The 25,781-nt window shown below is 37.1% G+C and overlaps 1 protein-coding gene across 2 annotated transcripts in view; it reads left to right on the forward strand.

The window, feature by feature from the left end:
- Nucleotides 1-10,258: 10,258 nt before the first annotated feature.
- dysf (neuronal PAS domain protein dysfusion) overlaps nucleotides 10,259-25,781 on the forward strand; it is a 30,360-nt gene continuing 14,837 nt past the window's right edge. For both annotated transcript variants that reach the window (XM_018000683.2, XM_089468348.1), the window contains exons 1-3: nucleotides 10,259-11,013; nucleotides 13,829-14,275; nucleotides 24,546-24,727. In XM_018000683.2, the coding sequence (XP_017856172.2) occupies nucleotides 13,866-14,275; nucleotides 24,546-24,727 (592 nt within the window). In that variant the 5' untranslated portion in view covers nucleotides 10,259-11,013; nucleotides 13,829-13,865. The remainder of the gene's footprint in view (nucleotides 11,014-13,828; nucleotides 14,276-24,545; nucleotides 24,728-25,781) is intronic.

A 25,781-nucleotide genomic window follows, 5' to 3' on the forward strand; every position in this document is an offset into this window, starting at 1 on the left:
CGTGCACACAGCCGCACACCCGACACACACGTCGAAAGTATTTTCAGCGAACGAAACCTACAAGGGAATCTGACTGAATAATAATAAGAATAATTCAGGTAAAATACGAGTTAATTTAGGGACATTAAAAATCGTATGCAAATAATTAAATATTTCTCTTTCTCAGAGTATGAAATTATAAAATAGGCACAAACAACCATTTTAAATCGACATAAATAATCCATATTTTCATCCATTTTGAAGCATAGGCTTAGTGCATGAAATAGTCTAGCATCTTGTCTAGCGAACCGTTACTTGCATGTTACATTTTAAGTACCTTTTAAATGCCATATTAAGCGTACCGCCTTATCAAAATTTTCTGATAGCAACAAATGAACGGCGTGTGCACATCAGCATCATGAAAATAAACCAAGCAATCAGTCGCGGATGAGTTATATTTAAAGTATTTATTCTATTCTGGTCGCGTTCAACTGAAAATGGCCCACGCATTTAGTTTTTGCTGCCTGACAAAATCGGCGAATGTTGCCAGCAACAAATGTTGACGCAACAGATGCTGCAGCAACAGAGTGTGTTGAGCGCCATGTGCCTGAGTTAACTCTCATTTCCCACTCGTTCTCGCTGCCTCTTTTGTTCACTCACTCACTCTCTCTCTGCCTCACTCATTCACACACTCACACACATACATACCCGCCCTTTTAGTCAATTTTGTCGCACGTGTCGGAAATTTTGTTACGGCCGATTGCTTTTCTCTATGGTTTGTATGTGTGCGAACGTGTTTGTGTGTGTGTGTGTGTGCGGCTCGCTGTGTTTGTGGGTGTGAATATTTTGTTAGATTCTCTCGCTTGATGTGCGTTGCGCGTGCTAATGAAAAGGTAATTCAATGCCCTATGCCATAGGCAGGTGACGCTTGCCCAACTAACGGTAAACACAGACAGCGCGTCTGATTTCCGGTTTTTCGATTCTTTGCCTTATCGGCAAGCGCTGCAAATCTAAAACAAAAGCAAACACAGAGTCATAAACGAACACACACACACACAAATACGATTGGCGCAAGAAGCGTAGCAAAAACAATAAAGAAGAAATTAGCATAACACATGAGCTGCCTCTCGACAGCAGTCAGCTGTCACCTCTCTGCCCCTCTCTCTCATGCTCCCTCTCTTTCTCGGTCTGCCTTACACTCCCACCAACTGCAAATGGTTATGTATGGCTTTAATGGGTTTGTGGGTGTTTTTTTTTTTTTTTTCATGCTTGGCGGCAGACATTTTTCAGTTTCAATTGCCAACACGTGCGGGCGCGAGGCGTCCGAAACAAAAGAGCGAGCAAGTGGAGCAAGGAAAGTGGATAGTAGAGAGAAGAAGACGGAGTATGGAGTGGCGCGGGGGCTGGCTGTCTGGCCCATTTCACTCCCTGAAAATGGCGTCAGAGCAGCTGTAAAAAGTTTTGTGCGCTAGCGAAACGGAAAATTAACTTGCAGCCGTTGACAAAAACGGGCCAAAGGGGCGGCTGGAGGAACGGCACAGAGCGGCGACCAAGGCGTGGTCATTTCGCTGCCCGCCCACTTGCGTCAATGCAAAACGCGTTATAAGCATATCAACAGCATTGACCACGTAAAGTGCGTAATCAAGAGGTGGTAAATTTATATTTTGCAAGACGAATTATACACGCGTCAGCCAGCAATAGCAGCAATAACAACGCCCCCAGCCCCCCAAAATAAAGCTCCACTTCCCAAACACATGTACGAACTGGTAAAAACAGGAATTTATACAAATGAAAAAAAAAAAAAAAACAAACAAACAAAATCAGCGATGTGGGAACACCCCAAACAGAACTCAAAATAATATAAATTAAATTCTTCTTTTATGCTTATTAGGTTTATTTGTATACAGTTTGTATTTGTATAATCGTTCTAATAATATTAATACTAATTTTTGTTTATGATGTTAAAATATTATAATTGTAGAATTATAGCTAATTTCTAGAGTTAGTAAAATAATTATAATTACAATAATATTGGTAATATAATATTTATATATATGATTGTAATTTTACATATTTAACTTAAATTTATGATTTATGGATATTTTTAAATTAATTTTTAAAATTTTGTATATAAAGTTGTATATAAAAAACAATGATAATTAATTCTAATCTAAATGTGAAAAAATAAAATAAAATAAAAATGTATCAATAAATAATTAATATATTAAATAAATGAATAAGAAATGGATATTAATAAAAAACAATGAAAATTATTTCATAACTAAAAATAAAAATGAATAAATTTAATATTATTACATAATTTTTCCTGATCTATAAGAAATGGATATTAGTAAAAAAATCAATGAAAATTACTTCATACCTAAAAAAAAAAATATTTAAAAGTTATTAATAAATAATTAAATAATTGAATATATTTATTATTTTTACATAATTTAGTGAATTCTGACTAAAGTAATATGGAATAGTGTTACATACGATACATCAATTCGAGTATGCCCAGTTAGAGTAGTGTATATGATTGTTTAATAGGGCCCATCACGTGCCGCGTTGTCTTGATCAGAAACACGAACGGTTTACGAATTTATTAGTTTATAAAAATTCCTTAGCCAGTTGTAATAATATTTAAATTTAAAAGGCAAATTCTACTGAATGTTTCCATATTTTAAATTTATTATTAGCTTTCAAATGTGACATATTGGAGTTATTGTAAATATTACTCTTGTTTGGTCAGCCCAAAGAAAATAATTTTAAAATTTAAAATTAATTTAATTTAATAAATAAATCTTAAGTAAATGGCTAACATTTTTTTTTAGCAATAGCATGGATATCAACAAATTATATTTTATATAAACAAAATAAAATCCACGACACGCGTCCAAAATTACATAGACGCACATATATGTATGTTTGTTTGTGTGTGTCCGTCCTCTGTCATCGCTTGCCAAAATAGTGTCAGCCTTGCGGCGTGACAGGCAGCGCGATGTACGGTTATCAATAGATGTCCGGCGGATATTTTTAGACGTGTCAGCGTCTCGCGTATGTAACAATAACAATATCAATAATCATAACAACAATAACTCGAATTGTACTTGGGTACCGGTTTTTCCTGCATGTGCCGGAGTTGAAATTTCTGTTTGGTTGGCTTTTGATTTTTTATAAGATTTTATTTTTTGTTAATTTGTTTGGCACTGCAAGGCACTTATACACGCGCAATGTCAAGGTCTCCCTCTCTCTCTCTCTCTTCTCTCTCTCACTCTCTGCCTCTATCGTTATCTCTATCTCCATGAACTGCCCGAAAATAAAGTGCCCAGGTGCTAGGAAGCTAAATGAGAGACACGCGCCGAAACTTTGTGCTCACACATACATATATGCAAATACTACATGTATACATGCGCATGTGAATGTGTATATGTATGACCACATAAATCACACATATGTGTGTCAGAGGCATCTGTGCACAGCTGTGGCCCCCCGCAACTTGGTTGGCGTCAATGCGTGCCCTGATAGCGTCGACATGATAACCCTCGGCAAGTAAAACACGAATTTGAGCAAATTTCACAGTTGCTGTTGAAATTAAATACGCCTAATCGCGCAATTGGTATGTCTTATTTTATGTGATATGAAAAAAATTTAACTGAAAAAAAAATGGTTTTAACTTTAACGACCGCGGTGCATAGCAGTAAGCTTTTGACAGCTTGCGCATATGTCTGTGGCTTTTAAACTAGACTCAGCTTCAGCATAGACTAACCAATGCTGCTTGAGTAAGCAGTTTATGCTAAGCAGTACGTAAGCAGTGTACACAAGCAGTGCGACGTTCTTAATAACGAATTTTTAAATTTAAGCGGGAGCATTCGCTACATAAAATATAATTTACAAATAAAAAATAGATAAAGATAGTTCACATACAAAAATAATCTTTATCGATAGGTATTCTAATTTATATATTCATGTTAAATATTCCTCATGATTGCAAGATTTTTAAACACAGTTAGAGATATACACATAAGTCCGTGTATATTCAGTTAGATGTAATATAACAACAATTAAATTAAAAATTCAATAAAATTAAAACTAAAATTTGAAATTGTATTTTAATTTGAACACTTGTTTATATCCAAATATTAAATAAATGCTTATATCTTACGAAATACTAAAGACTTTCATATTAGCATAAGTCATAAGACTTTGTATAGTGAAGTCGTGTTTTATAATCTTAATTCAATTTAATCTTAATCTATCTTATTTCAATGTTTCCTAAACGGCGCATAACAAATTCAATTTGCAACATTTCAATAAGCAAATGCTAACTACTTACAGCGCGGCTCCCGATCCCAGTCCCAGTTCAGTTCCAGTTTCAGCTGCTGCAGCTTCAGTTTCTCTGCAAATTGAGCCTTTGCCAACGACACCCAACAAACAACGAATTGTGCCCAAAGCACCAAGCGCCAAACTAGAAACAACAACAAAAACAAGACAGAAAAAAAAATAAAACTAATCAAAGCAGAACTCATTAAGCATAGTAAAAAATTATGCTATTGTAATAAAATGGTAAAGCCGAAACCGAAAATCGCCAGCGCAATCGAATTAAACAGCCAATGGCCCAAAGGCGCTGCCCAAGCGCTGCAAAACAAATTGCCAGGGAAATCCCAATACCCTAGAAGAGCAGGGCAATGGGCTGGCAAAGAGTGAGGGAGAGAGAGAGGGAGAGGGAGATGGAGAGATACCCTAAAGATCGACCAGGTTGCAAGTTAGTTTTCATCGATAGCGAATTTATTATGCAAAGCAGAAGCGGTAAAAGATCAAAGCGCAGCGATAGCAGATAACACGCAAATATAAATATATCTGTATATATCTGTATATATGTATATAGTTACAGGCATCAGCGATCGATGAAGAGGCCAGCCAGATGACTGAGGACTGAGGCGGCCCTTTCTGGCCGCACAAATAGATTAGTTTCACATGGCATGGAGCCGGGGTTTTAGGGCGCCATATTGCACACTGGGCCCGCCGCTGGCCGCCGGCCGCAGCAGAAGTTATGAAAAATTAATAATAATGTCGAATCGATTGATTTCAGCGAGTGCCCCACCAGCTCGCACCACCAGCTAGCACCACCTAGACGGCTGGTCGTCCTCCGTTTGGATCGAATTGACTTGGTCAAGTTTTATCGCCCACGGCGCCTCTTTGGACCACTCAACAACAAGCCGCGTTTGCTCTCTCGCTCTTGCTCTCTCTCTCTCTCCCTCTTGCTCCCTCTTGCGTGTGTGTGTAACTGTAACTAAATACGAGAGTTATGAAACTGCTAAACATCGCATCGAAACTCACAATACTCTGAAATTTTATTTTCATTATTAATCAAATAGTGTGCAGAATCTGTACAATTTACAATTTAATAAAACAAAAATTTTGATGTAAACTAATTTAATAATTTATTGAAGAAAATAATACTGAAATATATTTGCTTGCAAATTAAAATATCTAATAATTTCGGATAAAATATGTTGATAATATTAAATAATTAATGATAAAGTTATATTGGTAATATAAAGTAACTACGCGTATGGCGGTTGTTTTCAATAAAATAACTTAAATATATAATATACATAAATATGTATATAATATTTAAAGTATTTTGTATATTGCATATTATTTATTTCTTTAATAAATGCACATCATTACGTTTTTTTTTTTTTTTTTCGTATAAATTACTTGTAATTATAAGTCTATTATATTAATAAATAAAACAAAAAATAAATCAGTATCTCAATTTATTAAATTGAATAAAATAACCTATTAAAATTCAAAGATAAAATTTTACCAGCATTTATTTGAATTAAAATATAAGCAGTTGATTAACATATATTTAAATAAAATATGTATATTTTAACTTTTATTAGTTATTATAAACTTAAATGTTTCTTTCTTGTATTTTATTAAAAAAGAATTTTGTAATTCTTTTCAAAACTCATTAGGTTGGAGCTTAATTATTTTGTAGCAGATAATATTATTATAATATTATACATATTAAATATAATATTAAAGTTGATTATAATTAACAATTTTGACATTCTGAGCTAAAATGGATTTTTTGAAATATATTAATTATTTATTAATATTCATTCTATAATAATAATTCGAGCTCCATAAATGTTCTATCTGTGATATTCAAAAAACAAATTTCTTTCCATATTAATTCCAATAAAAAAATTAAGTTGTTGATATTGCATTAAAAAGAGTGTTTAAGATCCTTTACTTATACCACATATACTGCATATATTCTTTTTATATATTTTTGTAAGTGTGAAAAAATTGGAATACATTTATATATTTATGTATGTGCATATATTTATATTTTTATTTATATATATTATAAACATTCTTGAGCTGCTCTACTTTCCCGTCTCTTTATTAGCGTTACATACTTGGTGAACTAGCCAAGCAACCCTTGGCAGTGCTTGAGCTTTCGGTGCGCAGATTTAGCGCCGCAAGCAAAAGTCGTACATTTTCATCACTCGGCTAGGAAATGGTACCAGAATGTGAACCAGAACCAGACGCAGATCCTGGGCCCTGGCTGCGTCTGTCGTCATTGTCTGGCCAAAAACTTTTATGGTCTAGCCGGTTGTTTGGTCTGTCTGGCTCTCTGCCTGTCCGGCTGTCTCACTCTCTTGTCTGTCCGGTCCGCTTGGGCCGGGTGATGCATTTTTCATGACCAGTTTGTACGATTTCCGCAACGCAATGCGCCGCATTTTCATGTAATTCAATTCGGGATTCTCTTCGACGGTTTTGTGGGCACATTGAACCGGCAATTTTACAATTCTATTGGCAGCCGAGTGTGTTAGGGTGGGGAGGGGGGGATGGGGCCCACCGCTGCGACGAGCGTTAACATGAGCTAATGAAATACGACATTTGACTCGTGCGCTCGTATTTATAGGCGTGGGATAGCTCTTGGCCCCAGACGGCCCACAACTGGAGCAGTGAGCGGGCGGGGCAGGCGTTGATATCTGACGAGTTTTACGATGCTCGTCACACTCACACACACACACACACACACACACACACACACACACACACACACAGAGGCTTAGATCAATTGTTTGAAGGTTGTCATCGGTGGCATCAAAGCCTTAGCCATGGCGCGTGCTGCCTGACTTCCGCTCCATGGCTGACCCAAAAGCGAGAAGAACGGCGACAATGGGACCTCAAGCCCGCTCCTAGTTAATATGCACGTTGTCTACTGATTGCTGGCTGGTAGTTAGATACTCAGTTCGACGTGTTTGACTCACCGCACGTAGCCAGGCCTCCAGTGGCTCCTCGCGCTGCGCCACGCGACTGGTTCAAAGGGCGACCGTTCGATTCGGATGTGATTTGGTTGCCCAAATGACTCATCATCATTCCAAATGCATCAAATCAATAGCAAGCCATTAGTAAAGGTAAATTTTTATATGTTCTAGTGGACTGTGAAGATTTGGCTAGGAAATTGTTGCGTTTCGATTGGGTTCTTAACTTGTTTGGATCTTTCAGTGAAAGGTTTTTGCAATATTCTTTTGTTGGATTTTCTAGCATTTAAAAGTAGTTCTAATGTGCCTATGGGGTTAATTTTTTTATAATGTCAAGATAATTAATTGTATGAAATTCAATATATTTCAAAGCTCAAGATTAATTTGGCTTATATTATATCAGTTAATGCAGAAATATATACTTTATCTAACCATTTATCATATTTCTAACAATAAAACTATAATTATTTAACTAAACTCTCTATCAAAGCAAAGAAATAATATTCTAATCAGCTTAGCCTTCTAGATCATTGATCGAGATCGTTTGCCCTAATTTTATCTTTGGCATTTTTAAATCCGTTTCAGCATGGTATATTATATCGTTGTCCGTAAAATAATTAACAATCATATAAGACCTAGACTGGCACCGTCTCTTAGCTAATTCACATATTCATCATAAATTTTTTGCCAATTAGTTCTATTACTTTGAAAAAGAATACTAAGACACAATAAGACTGGAAATGGACATCAGGTCCACATTCAATAACCCCATTATCTGCAGCCAATTACAATTTTAATTTGTATTCAATCGATTGCCTTCGCTGTCTTACACCTAAATGTGTTCGATATATGCGTTGATTCGTTGATTTGGCTAATTAAATATGCATTGCATATAGCATCGATGCGATATGCACGATTTGTTTATGTTCGATTCGTAATATGCTAATTCGCTGTCGTCGCGACGGGCATTTCATGAAAGTCCAACATTAACCATTAAATTGACCGATAGCTGAAATTCTAAGACATTAAATGAAAGACACGAGTCCTGTTTTCCAGTCATTGACTGCGGTTTTATGTTACTTTGAATGCGCTCAATAGTCGTATATAGAGTGGATGTCGTGCCTCCTCCAATGGGTCAGATCCATAAATTATGAGACAAACGTTTGACGAATTCTGTTTTATGTTTTTTTTATTTTATTTTTTTTTTTTATCAATAATAATGAAATATAAAAACAACAACAATAAATAAATATATAAAACAAAATTATTATGTATTTAATAATTAATAGTATAAATGCTTCATTTGATTTAATTAATTGTTTGTTATAATATAATTTTAATTATGCCGAAAACCAAATTAAAACTGTTCTTTAGGCAATACAAAATATTTATCTTTGCATATATATTTAAGTATTATTTACTGTCGTATAATTAATTGTTAATTAATAGATATCCTAAAAGAAACTAATATTAATACATCTGTCTGCCTCCACAGTTGATTTATAGCACATTACGTATTGATATACTGCAAACCCGGCTTGCACCTTCCAGCGCCATTTTAATTGGCTAATTAGGCGCAATTAAAAGTCCGCATTAATACGAAAATAACTCACACGCGCGCACACACACAGCCACACACACACTCACACGCACGCAGCAGCTGCGTTGTCCCATTGGCTCTCACATAAGTCGGCTGTCTATTGTGGTGGAAAGCGAAATCAAAAGCAAAAGCAAAACAACGAAACTGTAAATAGTTTTTTTCTTCTCTCTCTTAACGGAGCTTAACGAGCGCTGACCAATCAGCGAGTCGCAGCAGAGCAACAACAACACACACAAACACAACAAAGCGCTGGGCCTGCACAGAGTTGCCAACTCATCTGAAAGCTGCGGCTCATGTATTGGTTAGCACGGAAGTGCAAATAAAAGAAAAAGGAATTATTCAGATATATTATAACTAATCGGCGACTTAATCAATTAATTCACCTAAGCAAATATAAGTAAATATTTTAGGCTTACTGCAGTCCGCGGGCTTGGATATGCAAACTTAATTGATTTATGGCTAATTTGAATATATTACCAGCTAATGAGTTACGAGAGCCGGCAACACATACACCGAAAGCCACATAGATTCATTTGAGTATGTGTGCGTGTGTGTGTGTGAGTGTAGGTGTAGAAAGGGGCGTCATCAAATGACATGCGCTCTCTCTGTATTGGTCAGTTGGCTGTGTGTGTGTGCCGCTGACTACCTGAGCCAGATCAGATGGTTACACTGCTATAAAAAGTGTAGCTACATGAGAAATTTCGAAATTAATTTAAAAATTGAGCAAAGGAAGAAGTAAGGAATTATTTAATTGAATATAATTTGTGCAGTTTATGTGAATAAACTGAATTTCATTTTATTGTTTTTTTTTTTTTTTTAAATTAAATGATATATAGATAAGCTATGTTTTAAAATATATACATAAGAAAATAAATAAGGTATTTTCGCACATGTAGCTGTGTTTTAATCTGTACTATTCATGTAGATTTATTATCATCTGTATTTATAATTGTTTATTATAAATTTTCTCTTTAATTTTAAAAATACAATATTATATATACTTTAGAGTTATAGACTTTCTATTTTTTTAATTTTTACATTCATATATATAATTTTATTGCAGTGTTTTGTGGATATGTAAGTATGTGATTATATTTCACGTACATATATATCATTATTTTGTTATCCTATCTCGCTTTCTGTCTCTCTTTTCACATTCATTTTTCTTTATCAGTCCGCTTTTATTTACTCAAATATTCCATATTCTTATACCTTTTAAGTAGTCTTCAACTTTCAGTTCCACTTCCCCAAGTCGCTCAGTGCACGATCGCTGATCGCATTGGGTGAGCCGCACCAATACAAACGCATTGAGCGCTGCCTGCGCTTGTGTGCGAGCTCTTGAGCTGAAACTGAACGAAAGCTACCTTACCTGTTTCGAAATCAAGTTTGTTGCTTCTGTGTCGCTTCGGTGATCCGCACAGAAAGGTGCTCGCGCGCATTCTACACGGTTGTCCCCACAGAGCAGCGTTTGGTAAGCCAGGCTGATCGGATTTTCTATAGCCAGTAAGGCACAATAACAGTAACGACTCAAAGCCGTCGGAAGTTCACAGTTATCGTCGTCATCGCAATCGTTATCGGCGCGTCGGCGGGAACTATCGGTCTATCGTTGGATATTTCATAACCCAAGTGTCGAAGTTCATAAAGTGATGTGGCCCAAGATTTGCGAATAATTCTGCCGCCTCAGAGAAACCCCATATATCTTGTCGGGCCACAGATCCAATCAAAACCCATGAATATGCAATCATTGAAATACTTCAAAACAACAACAGAAAATAAATAAAAAATAAATAAAGAATTCCAAATTAAATACATAGTTTATTGTGCAAACGAAAAGAAGAAGAAGAAAAAAAAAAAAAACATTTAAAAGTTGAGATTATTATGCATAAAATTTCAATTGTAATTGAAATGTAAAATATTGAATGTAGCAACAGCAAGTTCGCTCAAGTGCCAAACATTGTGCAAAACGAAAATTCAAATCAAAAGATTTATCAAATAATAATTTATGCAGTAAAACAAAAAACAAAACCAAACAAAACAAAAGCGTTCAGCAAATACATTTAAACAATAAAAAGCAAACGTTATATGCTGTGTCCTCTGCTGCTCTACCCAATGGATATCGCAAATTAAATCTTTCGAGAAAAGGTAAGAGCCCAAGGTCTCAGTTAAAGCTCGCACCGACACCCGCACCCGTACGCATATATATAAAAATATATATGTATGTATATATATATAGGAAAACGAAAAATCGAAAACGCGATTTACCAATTTCATTATTAACTTTGATAGAAATCAAATAACAAAATACTTAAAAAGCCAGTCAACAGTTGCGCACAATAACAGAGCAAATGTAGCCACAACAAAAGTCAACACACACACACACATGTGGATACACACACACACATGATCATATGCACACTGACGTATCTCGGCGTTCTTCATTTCATTCAATGACTTTTTGGTGGTCCCTATTCAAACAACTCCAAACAAATCAAGCACCGACTCGATGGCACTCCAAACGTCAACTCGAACAAATTTTTTTTTCAACTCTGATAAGTTCACTTGACAATGAGTTGCAACTAAGCCAGGCCAACCAAAGCCAGTCAAAGCCATGTCTAAAGCAAAGCCGGGCCCCAAAAAATCCAAAGACACACACACACATACTTACAGACAGAATAAGAAGAAGAAGAAGAAGAAGCTGGCCGCAGCCGGTAGTGAATATTGAAGCACAACATTGAAATTCATTTACAAAACTAATTTCAATTGTTGCATTTTAAAGAATATTTGAATAGACGAGCATATCGAGATTTCGTCTTGGCGCCACCTAAAGGGCCATCCAGCATTTTTCACATGCGTAATGCCACGGAAAGTGATAGTGGTGAAGGTATGAGGTCTGATGTATAGGAAAATGTGAAATCTTATAGAAGAGAAAAGAAATAGATGATGAAGAAGAAAAGATTTTATAGACGCATTTTTAAGAGTTATATAATTTTATTATTCATTGACATTCACATAAAGAAATTGACTTTGGGATAAGTACCTTCATTTCCTTATATGATCGAATCCCTTGCACTTATCACAATCAAAGTTTAGCGTAGAACTAAATAATGCTTTATATACTACTACTATATATACTATCTAAGCTCAGCAAGAATACTATCCCAATCATATTAATCGGATATGAATGATCAAATAGATAAATTAAAATTAATAGATATATATATTTTAATCCAATCAGAAATTACCTTTAAAACTCTGAACCCATCCAAAATGCGAAATCAGTGTATAATGGTTTTGTTTTCTTTTGAACTTAAATTTATAGTTTTTACTTTCAAATTATAATTATTAATGTTTTAGATGCCAAATTGGGAAAGAACTTAATTTCATGTTTTGTGGAATTTTTATTTAATTTTATTATTTTTATTATTATTTTTATTTTTTTTATTTTCTTAAATTTGTATTAATTTTTGTTTGTTTTATTATTATTTTTTGTTATATGAAAATCGGGCTAATATAACTTAAATTTAAAATGGTTTATCATTGTTAAACAAGTTTTCAAATATCTTAAAAAACATACATATATATAAAACAAACATATATGTGTATATATATATATATGAGTATATATAAATATATATATGTATTACACCCACTAAATGAAAAAATCAATAATATAAATGAATAAATAAATAATTGTATATAAATTTCTAAAAAAAAATATGATGAACATATTACAAATTATAATCGATTTCTTAATGCCAAATTACTAAACAAAATTTGATATTATAAAACAAGGATTTCAGTAAAAAACTAAAACAACTCAAAAATGTATTAAAATATTCAGTCTTGCCTAATAAAATAAAATAAACATTAATAAATAAAATTATGCTAAATTCTTTGTAAACTTCCTCTTCAGCTTATCACGACTAAAATCGTTATAAAATAAAATACATGTAGTATTTCATAATTAAGTTTAAATACGTTTTAATTTCCACTTATTTTTCGTGAACTGCCTCTTAATGTATTTTACTGGTTAATCTAGTGCTCACAATAAGATATATTATACAGGCCTCTCGAACCGCCATTAATAACACTTTCGTATCGCATTTAGGCATAAAAACTGACAAATTTTCCATTAAATTGAGCGAAACAAAACAATATTTAAATTTAAGTGCGTCATCAAATAGATCTGTGCTAAGTTATGTATAGGCCTCACAATTTAGCATAACAAGTCCGAAATGCTAAATTTGATTCCAAGTAGACCCAAAAGAGGAGTTATATACGCGATGGTATACATAAGTGTGTGTGTGTGCATGTGAGGCTGCAAAGAAATATCATTTTGGGCTTGGGGGGATCTCTGTGGTGGGAAGCCTTTAAGTACTTAGTACAAATCTTGTAACGCATTTCATTAACCTCGACTCCGTGTCGAATCAGAGTCATAAATCATTCTTCTTATGCAATCCGTGAAACTGCCAAGTCATCAAAGCAGCATATGGACGATGGGCGAGTGCTCCGATATGAGCACACGCGTATGGATATATGTACATAGCTGCCCTCCGATCGCCCTCCCCCAATTCCCAATGCCACTGAGCAATGTCGACGGCTCAATTGTCGATCGAGCAACAACAATGCAAATCAATTCCCCAGATGGCTCGCCCTCCTCTTCTTCAGATACAATTCGAACAATGCCAGCCAAAACTGAACCAATTTCAAAATATATCAATGCTTGTGTGTGTGTGTGTGTGTAATTGTCTGCTGCGTGCTGGTACCAATAAACAGCAATTGTTGTTCCATTTCATTAGCAATGAAAAAAAAGTCTGCAGACTTTCATTAGGGCTCACATATTGACTTGATATTGCGCTTGTCATCGATATTGGCCCAAAGCATTAGGCCAATTTTGAGCGAGTTTATTAAATAGTACAAGAAAAGGAAAATAAGAATTGTCATTCTACAATTTTAGGAACTGCACAAATATTTGCGAACGTGCCAGCCACGACATGTATGCGGACAAACGTGGCCTGGAGAAGCCTGGCTCAACGCTGTCGACGTCGGCAGCGGCAGCGGCGGCAGCAGCAGCAGCAGCAGCGGCGGCGGCAGTGGCAGTCACACATTTAGCCACGCCCACGCATGCGCATACCCTACAGCAGCAGCAACAGCAACAACAACAGCAACAACAGCAGCAGCATCATCATGTGTTGCAGCTGCAACACCAGCAGCAACACTTGCAACACCAGCAACATCACATGCAGCAACATATGCAAACGCATCATAACTTTCAGCAACATGAGCCCACACCATTGTCACAACAGCAACAACACTTGCAGCAGCAGCAACAGCAGCAACATCAACAACAGCAACAACAGCAGCAACAGCAGCAGCAGCAACAGGCAGCCGGCATGTTTACAAGGTAAGTCTTAGCGCCAATTTTAAGCACGAACCAGAACCAATATATGTGTATATGTATATGTATGTATATAAACAGCTCCAATTTGGAGCCCTTATCGCACTGGCATCTGGCTGGCTTTCAGGGCTAACAAATCAGCGCCAGCAACGCATCAAAAATGCGCAACATGCAAACTTTTAATTTCAATTTGTTTTCGCACGCTTCGATATTTGTCGATTGAGTGTGTGTGAGTGTGTTTGGGTGGATATGTGTGTGTGTTCTAGAAACTGCAAAGCATTGATTTTCTTCTCGCACTGCTTTCAATTTCTTTAAGTCTGGGATTTTTATTTTAGTGGCAACTGTTGCTGCTGTTGTGGCTGCTGTTGCTGCTGGTGGTGCTGCTGCCGGGTTTTAATGGCCTCTTGTATTGGCAACTTGTAGTTCACATTTATCTGGCACTCGTAATCTGTTCAGCTCCGGCAGACGACGTCGCCACACGGCCAGCCCGTGCGTATTCAGCACCAGCAACAGCAACAGCGCCAACGCCGTTCTGCAACTCTCACAAAAATTCTCAAAAAAAAATGCAAGAAAATAAAATAAAATAAAAACAAGCAAGAGACAAAAAAAAAAAAAAAGACTCACTCGTTCGCATCCTTCGCGGCTGCTGTGCCATTTTATTTAGCTCCAATTAATTAGTGCTTCAAATGTTTTGCCATAAGTTAAACCCGCACAGTGCGATTGACATTACGAACCTGGCAATCGGACCGGGTCCAAGGCGACGACGCCGTCGTCCAGGCTGTGTTTAGTCCTGCCTGCAGTGAGATGCTGGCGCAGCGTCTGCTGCCCGTTTGCTTCTGAAATGTGTAAAACTCACGTGTGATGCTGTCGCTGGCTCCGCCTCGCCCGCCTCCAACTCTGTCCACATGGCGGAGAGCTGCCTCCTCTGTCTCATGTGTGTGGGTGCTGCTACCTGTGGGTGTTTGCTTTTGGCTCCTCGGCTGCTTATACCATAGGTGTACTCAATGGTGTCTGACTGCTGCGGCTAGGCGACCAATTGGTAAGCCGAAGCCATTGGCAAAATTGTACAAAATTAGAACGTTTTGTCATCATGCGATCATCAAGTGACGAGATATTATTATAAGAAAATAAATGCATAATATAAAATATATATATATATATATATATATATATATATATATATATATATATATATATATATATATATATATATAAACTTTAAATACTTTATGCTATAAATAAAAACAATAAAAAAAAAATTTAACATATACAAATAATTATTAATAGATTTACAAAAAAATAATAAATGATGAATTTCATAATAATGATACATAAATCAATAAAAAATGTGAAAATAATAATAATAATAATAAATACATTTATTTAAAATAATGAATAATAATATATATAATAAAGAATATATTGTTGTAAAAAAAAAAAAAAACAAACAAACAAACAAAAAATATTTCATTTTGAAAGAAGTTCTAAATCTTTTAGTATTATTTATATACATATATTCATTTTTTTTTTAACTTGAAATTATTTTTATTTAAATAATTTGTAAAATAATTCACTTAAACGCGTCAAGCGCTGGCCGTCAATGAATGAATGATTGAATATGTATTTCATCAATTGCAACTTAGCATCAAATCTACATCAAATACATAAATACAGAGGAAGACTTCTATAGAAGTCGAAATCTCTCTAGATAATTAAACCTAGCGAGTGGAGTTGAGCGAGTGGAGTATTCATTCAGAGCCGATAGATTCTGGTCGCTTGGCTGCCATTCAGGGCAGCCACTTAGCAAGTGAAATATTTGGAATTCCCATATCGAAATTCAACAGATCTTACAAATTTTCACCGGAAAGATTTCATTTGTGTTTATTTAAACAGCGCGCGCGACTCTTTCGCACGCGCAGCACAGATAAAAAGCAGAATCAAAATGTGTAAATACGAAGCTGGAGTAAAACTCTCATGGATTTCTATAAATATACGTGAATGCCGATGTACATATATATAAATGTATATATATACATATATACAGATGTATATTCTACACTCAGCCACAGCGAGTAAACAATTTGCTGGCTTGAACGGCATGAAACCGAAACAAACTACCGTTAAACAACGAAAACTATATCAATATGCTCTAAATAATAAATAACACTAATTAAAGCCAAGAAATCGCTTTTTTAACACATGCCACACAGTCAACAACTGCCAACAGTCAACAACGGCCAACGGCCAACAGCCAAAAGGAAGACAAAGGAAGAGGCAGCTGCTTGCTGGCCAAGTGCATTGGTTGCTTCCTCCCCGGGTGAAACTAGTCGAAGCCCATTTGTGGGGTCGGGCCGTTGGTGTTAATTTTGTCAATTAGCGGCCACAGATACATTTGTATCTGTAACGTTGCAAGCATCAGCGGCAGCAGCAACAGCAACAGCAACAACACCAACAGCAGCAGCAGCAACATTTTATGCTGCTAATTTCATTAACACATTTCGAATCGGTATCGACGCAAGTTATTTGCCCTGTGCTGGCCACATTTCCACTGCACTGCATTTCCACCAGCCGACAGATCTGTAATATATACCACAATTGCGGCTCTGGGCCATCTAATTGCTTTGGCCAATATTTGATGACGCGCGTCGCAGCTAATTGATACAACTCCAAAGATTGCTCGCAATGAAATGCAGATCAAATATGTAAGTGCGCCGTAAGCTCCCACCTTCTGGTGGTGCTCTGTTCTGGTGGTGCTCTGCTGCTCCGGTTGCTGCTGCTGCTGCTGCTGCATCTGCCTTAAACCAAAAATTTGCCCCGAGGCGCGTCAAATTATTTAGCTGCGGCATCCTTGTGCTAATTGCCTGATGTGGCCGTTGCCGTTGCCGTTGCTGCTGCCGGTAAAGTGCAGCAGCCAGAGCAACCATCAATCCAGAGAGTCTCAAGTCTCAAGTCTCAAGTCTGGGACTGAATTTGAGGCTCAGGCTCTGGCTAAGTTGGGTAATTTCTGGCCAAGCCACCGCCGGGCAAAATGTGCAGAGCCAAAGCCGAAGCCGATGCCGAAGCCGAAGCCAAAGCTACGACTGGCTGGAGTCGATGCCAGAACCCAAGTCATGGGAAAATTTCCGTACACACACAATTTGGGGTTCGGCTTACGCCTCAGTTGCAGTCGCGGCTAGCGTCGCAGTCGCTGTCTGGAGCGACGGCTGCGGCTGCTGCTGCGGCTGCGGCACAAAAAAGTCAGTTTCGCACGCAAATTAAGATAATCGAAAGCAAATGCTGCAACGGTAGCAGCTCCATGGTTAGCGCTCTACAAAACGGGTTTAGTACCCGGTAGCAACAAATCATAAAAATATGAAAAATTATGCGGCGGTGGCGGTGGCGACGTTGTTCTTGTTGCTGTTGTTGTTTTTGTTGCTGTAGTCGATGATGACGTCGAAGTGTGCTTTTGGCAGTCCATCATTAAATTGTGGCCAAGATTCCAATCGGACATACACACCGAAGACGACCGAGCACAACAATGAGAGCAACCACAACAACAACAACAACAATTGATTTCATTCCTCCTCTTTTTCGCTGTGTATTCAGGCAATGCCTGCATGTCCCTCCGCTCGTCCGTCTCTCCGTCTACTTGTCCGCCGTCTGGCAAAGTATATGCATCAATATAAAACAAAAACGAAACAGTAGCTGCCACATTAACCAGTCATCATTGCAGCTCTTTTATGCACCACTAAATTATATGGATGGCCACAATCCGAGTCGTAACTTTGCTTATCTTAATTGATTGTGGCAAATGGCGAGGATACTCAAGTGTGTACATAATAAACTTTATGCGATTCCCACTGGCTAAATGAGCGGCAGGAGGGGGCATCATAATGATCTTGATCTTGGCTGATCGGGCCGAGAGCGGTGGCATTAAACTGATTTAGAGCACTATCAGTAAATGGAGAGACATTATTTTTCACGGAATGAGCTACTCACAAAAGCTAACGACAGAAACTAATGACTTTCTTAGAAATTGCACTTTTTATTGAAAAGCATTTAAAGAGTTTGAATTGATTTTATTTATTTTTTTAATATAATACATATTTATTTTTTATATAATATTATATTTTATATAAACTGCATTTAATATGAAATATATGGATTTGGTTTAATGTATGTAGTTAATAAAATTTTATTTTTCATAAAATATTAACACAAAAAAAGTTGTAGTTAAACATTTTACATGAAACATTTCAATTTTTAAAACCAAACTCAGATTTGCAGTCATTTCATTACTTTCATTTATAAAACTAATTTTTATTATTTAACCTTTATAGTTTGAGTAAGCTGTTACATTCTGTGGAACTCAATATAATGACATGGCTAGGTTAATATTATTTTAATTAAGAGTAAATAAAATATTCGAATTATATATAAATATATACGTAGCCCATTAAGTGGCATAGCATACATAATTTACATTTTCAAGTACTTTTCATAATATGTTACATAAATATATATATATATATATATATATATATATATATATATATATATATATATATATATATATATATATAAATAAAAAAAAAAGAGATATGAATAACAACAATAAAAAAATCATATATGAAATTTAGCAATATACTCATCAAAACACATAAAACAAATTTATATATTTAATTTTGTATATTAAATATAAATATGCGAAAATGATTTTCATTAATACATACTATATATACAAATACAATTTTTTTTTTTTTTCTCTTTTGTTAGTTTAAATTATAATTGAAATTAATGATTCTAATATATGCACAGCAAAACGTTCGAGCAGAGTTACAGTACATATTATATTATTATATTGTACTCTAAATTATTTAGCAAATGTATTTTAAGCTAAAGTGATAAAAGAAATTAATGCTTCTAATTGTTTATTGCTCATATCCTGCTATAGAGTTTTCTTCATTCGTGCTCCGCCTTGTGAAAAAATTGTTTGATATATATTGTAATTACACTGTTTAGCACATATGATACATGTGTGTGTATGTGTGCATAAATGTATGCATATATGCATGTATTCATTCATATGTATGCACTTGTGAATATGAGAACAAAATCAACGCACAATAATTGATATAATTTTTTTTTGACAGCTTCGTCTTAAAAACTGCTAAGCCATACAGACAGAAAGCAAAAAAAAAAGCAACAACAACAAAAGCCATCAAATGAATACTTAAATAAAACAGAAGGCCAGAGTTGCCACCTAAGCCTAAGCGCTACACCTTCGAGCGGCTGCGCTTGGCGGCCGGCCATATAATTTGGCTAAAGGCCGTGGCATAGCACAGCAGCCAGCGCCCCATGGTTATTAGATGGCCAACATAAACGTGCCAAGGATCGTTTTCATTTTTTTTGCTTTGCTGTTGCTTTATTTTTTTGTATTTTGTTTTTTCCTGCAGCATGCTAAACGTCGCCGATGCTAATCTGTGTGGAGCTGGAGCGGCACAGCGAGGTATCGATTACTGCCACCGGGTTACGCGTTGCGTTTTGGGCACACAATAAGCCACACAGACAGCAAGACGAAGAAGAAGAAAGAGAGATAGGGAGGGAGAGGGAGAGAGACAGGCAGAGGAACATACTCAAAGAGAACAGTGGAACGAGGGACCGACAAGTGTTTCCCAGGAATTCCAAGAAATGTTGGGCTCCATGGCAGAAAAGCTTTGTGCGGCGCCTGGCAATTAATTGTGCGCCAACTTGGCGGTGGTCGGGCGTGGGTTCAGCGCAGTTCGTCTACAGTATAGGGTTACCAAGACAGACAGCTAGTCAGTTAGTCAGTCAGTCAGTCAGTCAGTTCGTCAGCTTTGCATGCTGGACGCGCGTTCATTATGCGCCGTTTTGCACTATTTTCCGCACAGAAAATCATTAGAGCTGCCCGCAGCGCTGAGCTGGACCAAACTATATCGTGGGAATATGGCAAATAAACTCGCCCAAATTACACAAATACACAGAGCTAGAGAGGCAGTGAGATGGGCAGGGAGAGGGACAGAGAGAGGCAGATGAAGTGCGAGTGCCTAGACAATTCGTAAACCGCAGTCGCTCCAGGAAAAGTGCAATAAAAATTTGCGCAAATTTCGTGTTTCTGTTGGCCTGCAATTGCTATTGACTTGGCCTATCCATGGCTTCGGCTGACTGACGCCCCATGCATATTAAATCCTCGACTAGGATTGATACCAATGTCTATGTGTGTGTGTGTGTGTGTCCAGATACAGATACTGGCACAGCTATAGATCCAGATGCAGATGGAGATGGAGATGCAGATACAGCTGTTTGCCTTGGGCGCCCGTGATTTATTTGCTGCGGATTTTTACGATGGCGCTGAGGGACGCCATAAAATGCAAAGCTTAAAGATCGCCCCATCGAGCTGCATTTAAAATGCATTTCTCCCTTAATAGTTTGGCATTATGTTTGAGCTTTATGTGCTAATTAGTGGGCCCAACGGGCAGACCCCAGCCCAGACGTTCACTCCTCATTTTGTGGGCGTATTGCTGAGCTGAGCTACGGCTGCTGCTGCTGCCTGCTCTGCTCTCTGCTCTCTCCTCTCCTCTCTCTCTTCACTCTCTGCTGCCAGCCTGCTGAGCTGATGATGACAACAACAAGATTTGCGCCTAATTTCTGTGGAGCACGTAAACTTTGTTGGATATCTCTCTAGTGAAGCGTAAAACAAACTGAGCCCCAAGTAGCTTGATTAAGATCTTGACTGCCGCACTGAGATTAAACATGTGGCAGCAACCAGTCGCTGTGGCAGTGGCTGTGGCAGTTGCTGCAATCCCAGCTGCATCAACAGCAGCAGCAGCATCCAACTACTGATGCCACTCGCTCTGCCGCTGGCTGTGAGGGTGGAAGATCTTTAACTACGCCCGCCTCCAACGCAAATACAAACTCACACTGGTCCAGGCACTGGCTCTGGCACTGGCACTGGCACAGGTTGGCTGCTGACGCCTCGCTAAGAATCGTGTTTATGCTTTTAATTAGCAACAACAACTTGTACAGTAAGTAGTTGCAGCAGCAGCAGCAGCAACTGCAACAGCAACTGCAACAACAACAACACACTTGGTGCTACTTAGTGCAGATTTCAAGGTAGCGATAGATATATTAAGAAATGACATGACATGTCTCGCTCACTCCACCTCAGCCTAAGGCTCGCTCAGATAAATTTTGATGTAGATTACAAGACAAAGATGCGCGGGAGTTTTCGCCCAGCCACATGGCCATAAATCTCACAGATGTTGTTGTTGCTACCGTTGTTATGGCCATTAACACGTTTTGGTCTTTACGAAGGATGAGCATTATCATATTATCGCCGCGGCCGACATCTTGTTTATGATAAATATTTAAAAAACTTATTAATTATGCCACAAATAGCCAAGCATCGCCAGCAGCTGCCCAGTTTTGGCCATTTGCTAGTTGGCATTTTCAGCTCGGCTAATTGGGAAATGCTCAACTTGCCGTGCCATGCGAGTGTGGGAGTAGAGATCGCCTACGAAGCCAGCGATAGCTGTAGATATAACCAGCTGATATTCATTGTCTGAGCATAAATTTTAGGTGCAATTCATGCTCATGCATATTTATGTAGAGATCTCAGCTGCATCAATTTATATTAAATATATATATATATATTTTAATTTTTCATTATAACTATTATTCCAATTAACAAAAATAAATAATTAATAAATAAAATTTTTTTATAATATTATCTATTTAGTTATTTTAAGTTTTCACCAAATGATAAAAGTAGATTATTATAAAACTTAGTGAAAGTATTTTTTAATTAAATATATACTCAAAATATTATTTAAATTTTTTTTTTATTTTCTTTAATTTCATTAGAATTTAAAATTATATTAAACTACTTTTATAAATATAAATAATAAATTTTATAAACTACTATTATTATTATTATTTTCTTGTAATTTTCATTTGCTTATAAAATTTATATACAATTATATTCGATTAATTTTTAAGTAAATACATTTTCATATTACAATAATAAACTATATAGATTATATACATATTTTATTTTATTATATTATTTTCTGTTAATTTTCATTTTTTTTAGTTAATATTATATAATTGTTTATAATTTGTGGGATTTTTAATTTACAGCTGCTGGAATACCTGTTTAATTTTAAAAATTATAGATTTTATTAATGTATAAAAAATTAATTTATACACAGATCTTATTATCATTGAACTTACTTCACTTGTCTCGTTACTTAATTTTTATTTTCTTAACTTTATAATTGTCTTATTAGATTATTGTCTTCAAGATTTTTGGAGCCAATAAAATGTATCCAATTGTCTAGCTATGCAAATAGTTTCAAGTACGAGCCGTAGACAAGATCAGTCCACCAATCGTCTGGTGGCGACCCTTCACCAGCTCTCAGGGGCCACGCCCACATGCTGCCCATGCTGGCGCCCAGTGCCAATGCCAGTCGAGAGCCATACAATCATATGTTGTATGAGCTCCGACTATCGCAGCACTTAAATCAATATTCGTTTTAATTGTACAAATCACCTTGACTTAATTGTAAATGTGTGCATGTGAGAGGGAGACAGAGAGAGTGTGTGTGTGCCCCCCTTGAGCGTACCTCTCAATTCGGCTTCAATCTGTTCTATTATGGGCAGTTGGCAAATGTCGCTGGAGCTGTCGCCGCCTGCCAAAGGCGAACGGATGCTGGCCAAGAAACCAACAACTACAACAACAACAACACACACAAAATCGGACGGTTCCGTGGCCGTGGCGCTCGTTTGCATTGCATGCGGCATCAGTTTGTTGCATGCAACGCTAACCCACACACACACACTCACACACACACACACACACACACAGATTGAGAGCGCGTGTATCTGAGCGAGATACATGTGTGTGATTGTTTTAAATGTTAACATGGCCATTTAGAGGCAATAACAGCGGCAAAATGGCAGTCTGGCCCGTCTGTGAAAGCCAGAAAGGCGCGGGCACTTGCTGTTATTACAACAATATTACCAATATTTATCAAGCGCTTGCAAAATGCTCCAACCGCGAGCCAACAATGGCAACAACGTCAGCATAAATATATGTATGTATAAAATAACAGACAAAAATGCTTATACGCCGCGTGCGCCGCAGTCGTCGACGCCGCCGCTGCATAAAAAGACAAATTTATGATTTATGAATTCAACCTTGTAAATAATATGCTCAGTAAAGTACACACGGACAGCTCGCTAAACGCTCCAGCCGCCGCCCCTCTCTCTCTCTCTCGGATCGCGGATCTCTAGATCGAACGACCAACCCAACCAAGCAACCAACCAACCTACCTAGCACAACTGACCAACCTACTTGCACAGTTTTCCGCACAAGGCATGTGGCAAGTGTGCCCCACATCGACCAGCGTTGCAACAACAACAACGACAACAACAACAACGACAGCAGCAGCATCAAGAACAACAACAGCAGCAACATCAAGAACAACAACAACAACTGCTAGTTGTTTGATTTTTAAATGCGCGATGAGTTATTTATGCATCTCGCATGCGCTTTTTGTTATGCGCCAGCAAATTAACCCTTAGATGGTGACGCGACTAAAGATGCAGCTTAGACTTATAGAAGAGTATATAATATGAGAAGAATAAGTGTGAGGTATAAGAGTATAAAGTACAAGTAACAAACTTTAGTTATGCAAGAAATACATTCATATTATATATAATATTATAATATAACAAAATTATAAAATATAAAAAATTTAATACTAGTAATAAGTAAATGTAATAAATACTAAGTAATAAGTAATTAAATTCCAAATAAATGAAATGAGCATGAATGCATAAATGCATAATTATAATTAAATACCTAAAAAATATACATATTACATAATCAAATTAAATGTAAATAAATTAATAGTATTATTATTATTATATTAATATTAATAAATTAATAAAGTATTCACAAGACAGAAATATTCTTATTGTCAGCTCATTGTAGCACAGTGCACCTGTGACAGGTTAAGCATGCACACCTTAGCAGTTGGAGGCTGTGAAAACATGTGCGCCTGTGGCCAGTGTCGGCGCTGTCCATTATTAAGCCATAGCTGTGAATGTACACACATTCATACATATATACATATATATATATATATATATACAGACTCATATAGATATGTATGCATATATATACATATATATATATTTATTTAAAAATAATTGCCTATTATTTCTATTTTCAATTCATCTATTTATTTGATTTGTTTGCCGTCTTTTACAGATTCGACGCCAACAAATCGACGAAGGGCGCCTCGAAGATGCGACGCGATCTTATAAATGCGGAGATAGCCAATCTGCGGGATCTGCTGCCGCTGCCGCAATCGACGCGCCAGCGACTGTCGCAGCTGCAGCTGATGGCCCTGGTCTGTGTCTATGTGCGCAAAGCCAACTACTTCCAACAAGGTGAGTGGCAAAACCCCAAAGACAGCACAAAAACAGAAAAAGACATCAGGAAGGGGACGAGTGCAGGCCTGATGCATATGCATGCTGATAATTGGCTGCACGTTGATTGAATATGCATGAGTCATGGTGCGCTGGGCAGGGACCCCACGCCGCCAACAGAAAAAATGCGCCATGGCATTCGTTTAGCCGAAATGAACAAATTCAGCACTGAAAATAAACCGCTAACTCTGCGCAGCATAGTTGAAGTTGTTATGTTGGGGTATGCCACATCATTCATATGTCTATGTCTCCGGCTCGGCAAAATTGTTTTCGGCCAAGTAATTGCCTAAGCGTCTAGGCACGCACCCAGGCCAGGCCTGCAAATTGCAGCCATCTCTCTCTCGCTCTCCCGTGCTCCCGCTCACCCTCTCACTCTGGCTCGATTTAATGTGCATCCTCCTTTAATGCGCATGCGCACAGGTCAATGCGCAGGCGCAACTGAACGAGATCAAGTCAGGCATTGCGCGCTCTTTATTTTTGTTTTCTGGATAATTACGAAAATTGTTTTTCAAATTAGCGTTGTGCGGTACATAAGCCCCATAGATAACACACACACACACACACACATAGAGAGAGGCAGACACACGCATACAAACACATTTGTAGCGTACTCGTTCGCCTGGCGCTCTTAACTTGGCTAGCATCTTTGGCAGGCCATGTGAACTCGTTGCCTAGGAACGAGAAACGTGGTACGAGAAACGGGCTTCCCCCTTAGCCAAGCCAATTTCACAATTGCAATGGTAACAACAGCGTCTGCCTTGCATTGCTATAAATATTGCGATAAATCAAAATGTGCGATTTATGTGTTCTACAAATTGCAAAAAATTAAACTTAAGTACTGTTTTTTTATTCTCTTTCTATCTCTTCTCCCTGTCCCTCACGCTGTCTAGATATATCTCAGCCTTTTTTTTTTTTGGTTCACTAAGTGTGAGAAATTGTCGGCGTTTGTTAGCTTGTCGTTTGCCCTGTGTGTGTGTGTGTGTGTTTGTTGTTGTTATTGTGCATTGTCATTGCA

Source organism: Drosophila arizonae, chromosome 2 (assembly GCF_054131065.1).
Source record: "Drosophila arizonae isolate 15081-1271.41 chromosome 2, UAZ_ARI_1.0, whole genome shotgun sequence".
In the NCBI taxonomy this organism is placed as follows: domain Eukaryota; kingdom Metazoa; phylum Arthropoda; class Insecta; order Diptera; family Drosophilidae; genus Drosophila; species Drosophila arizonae.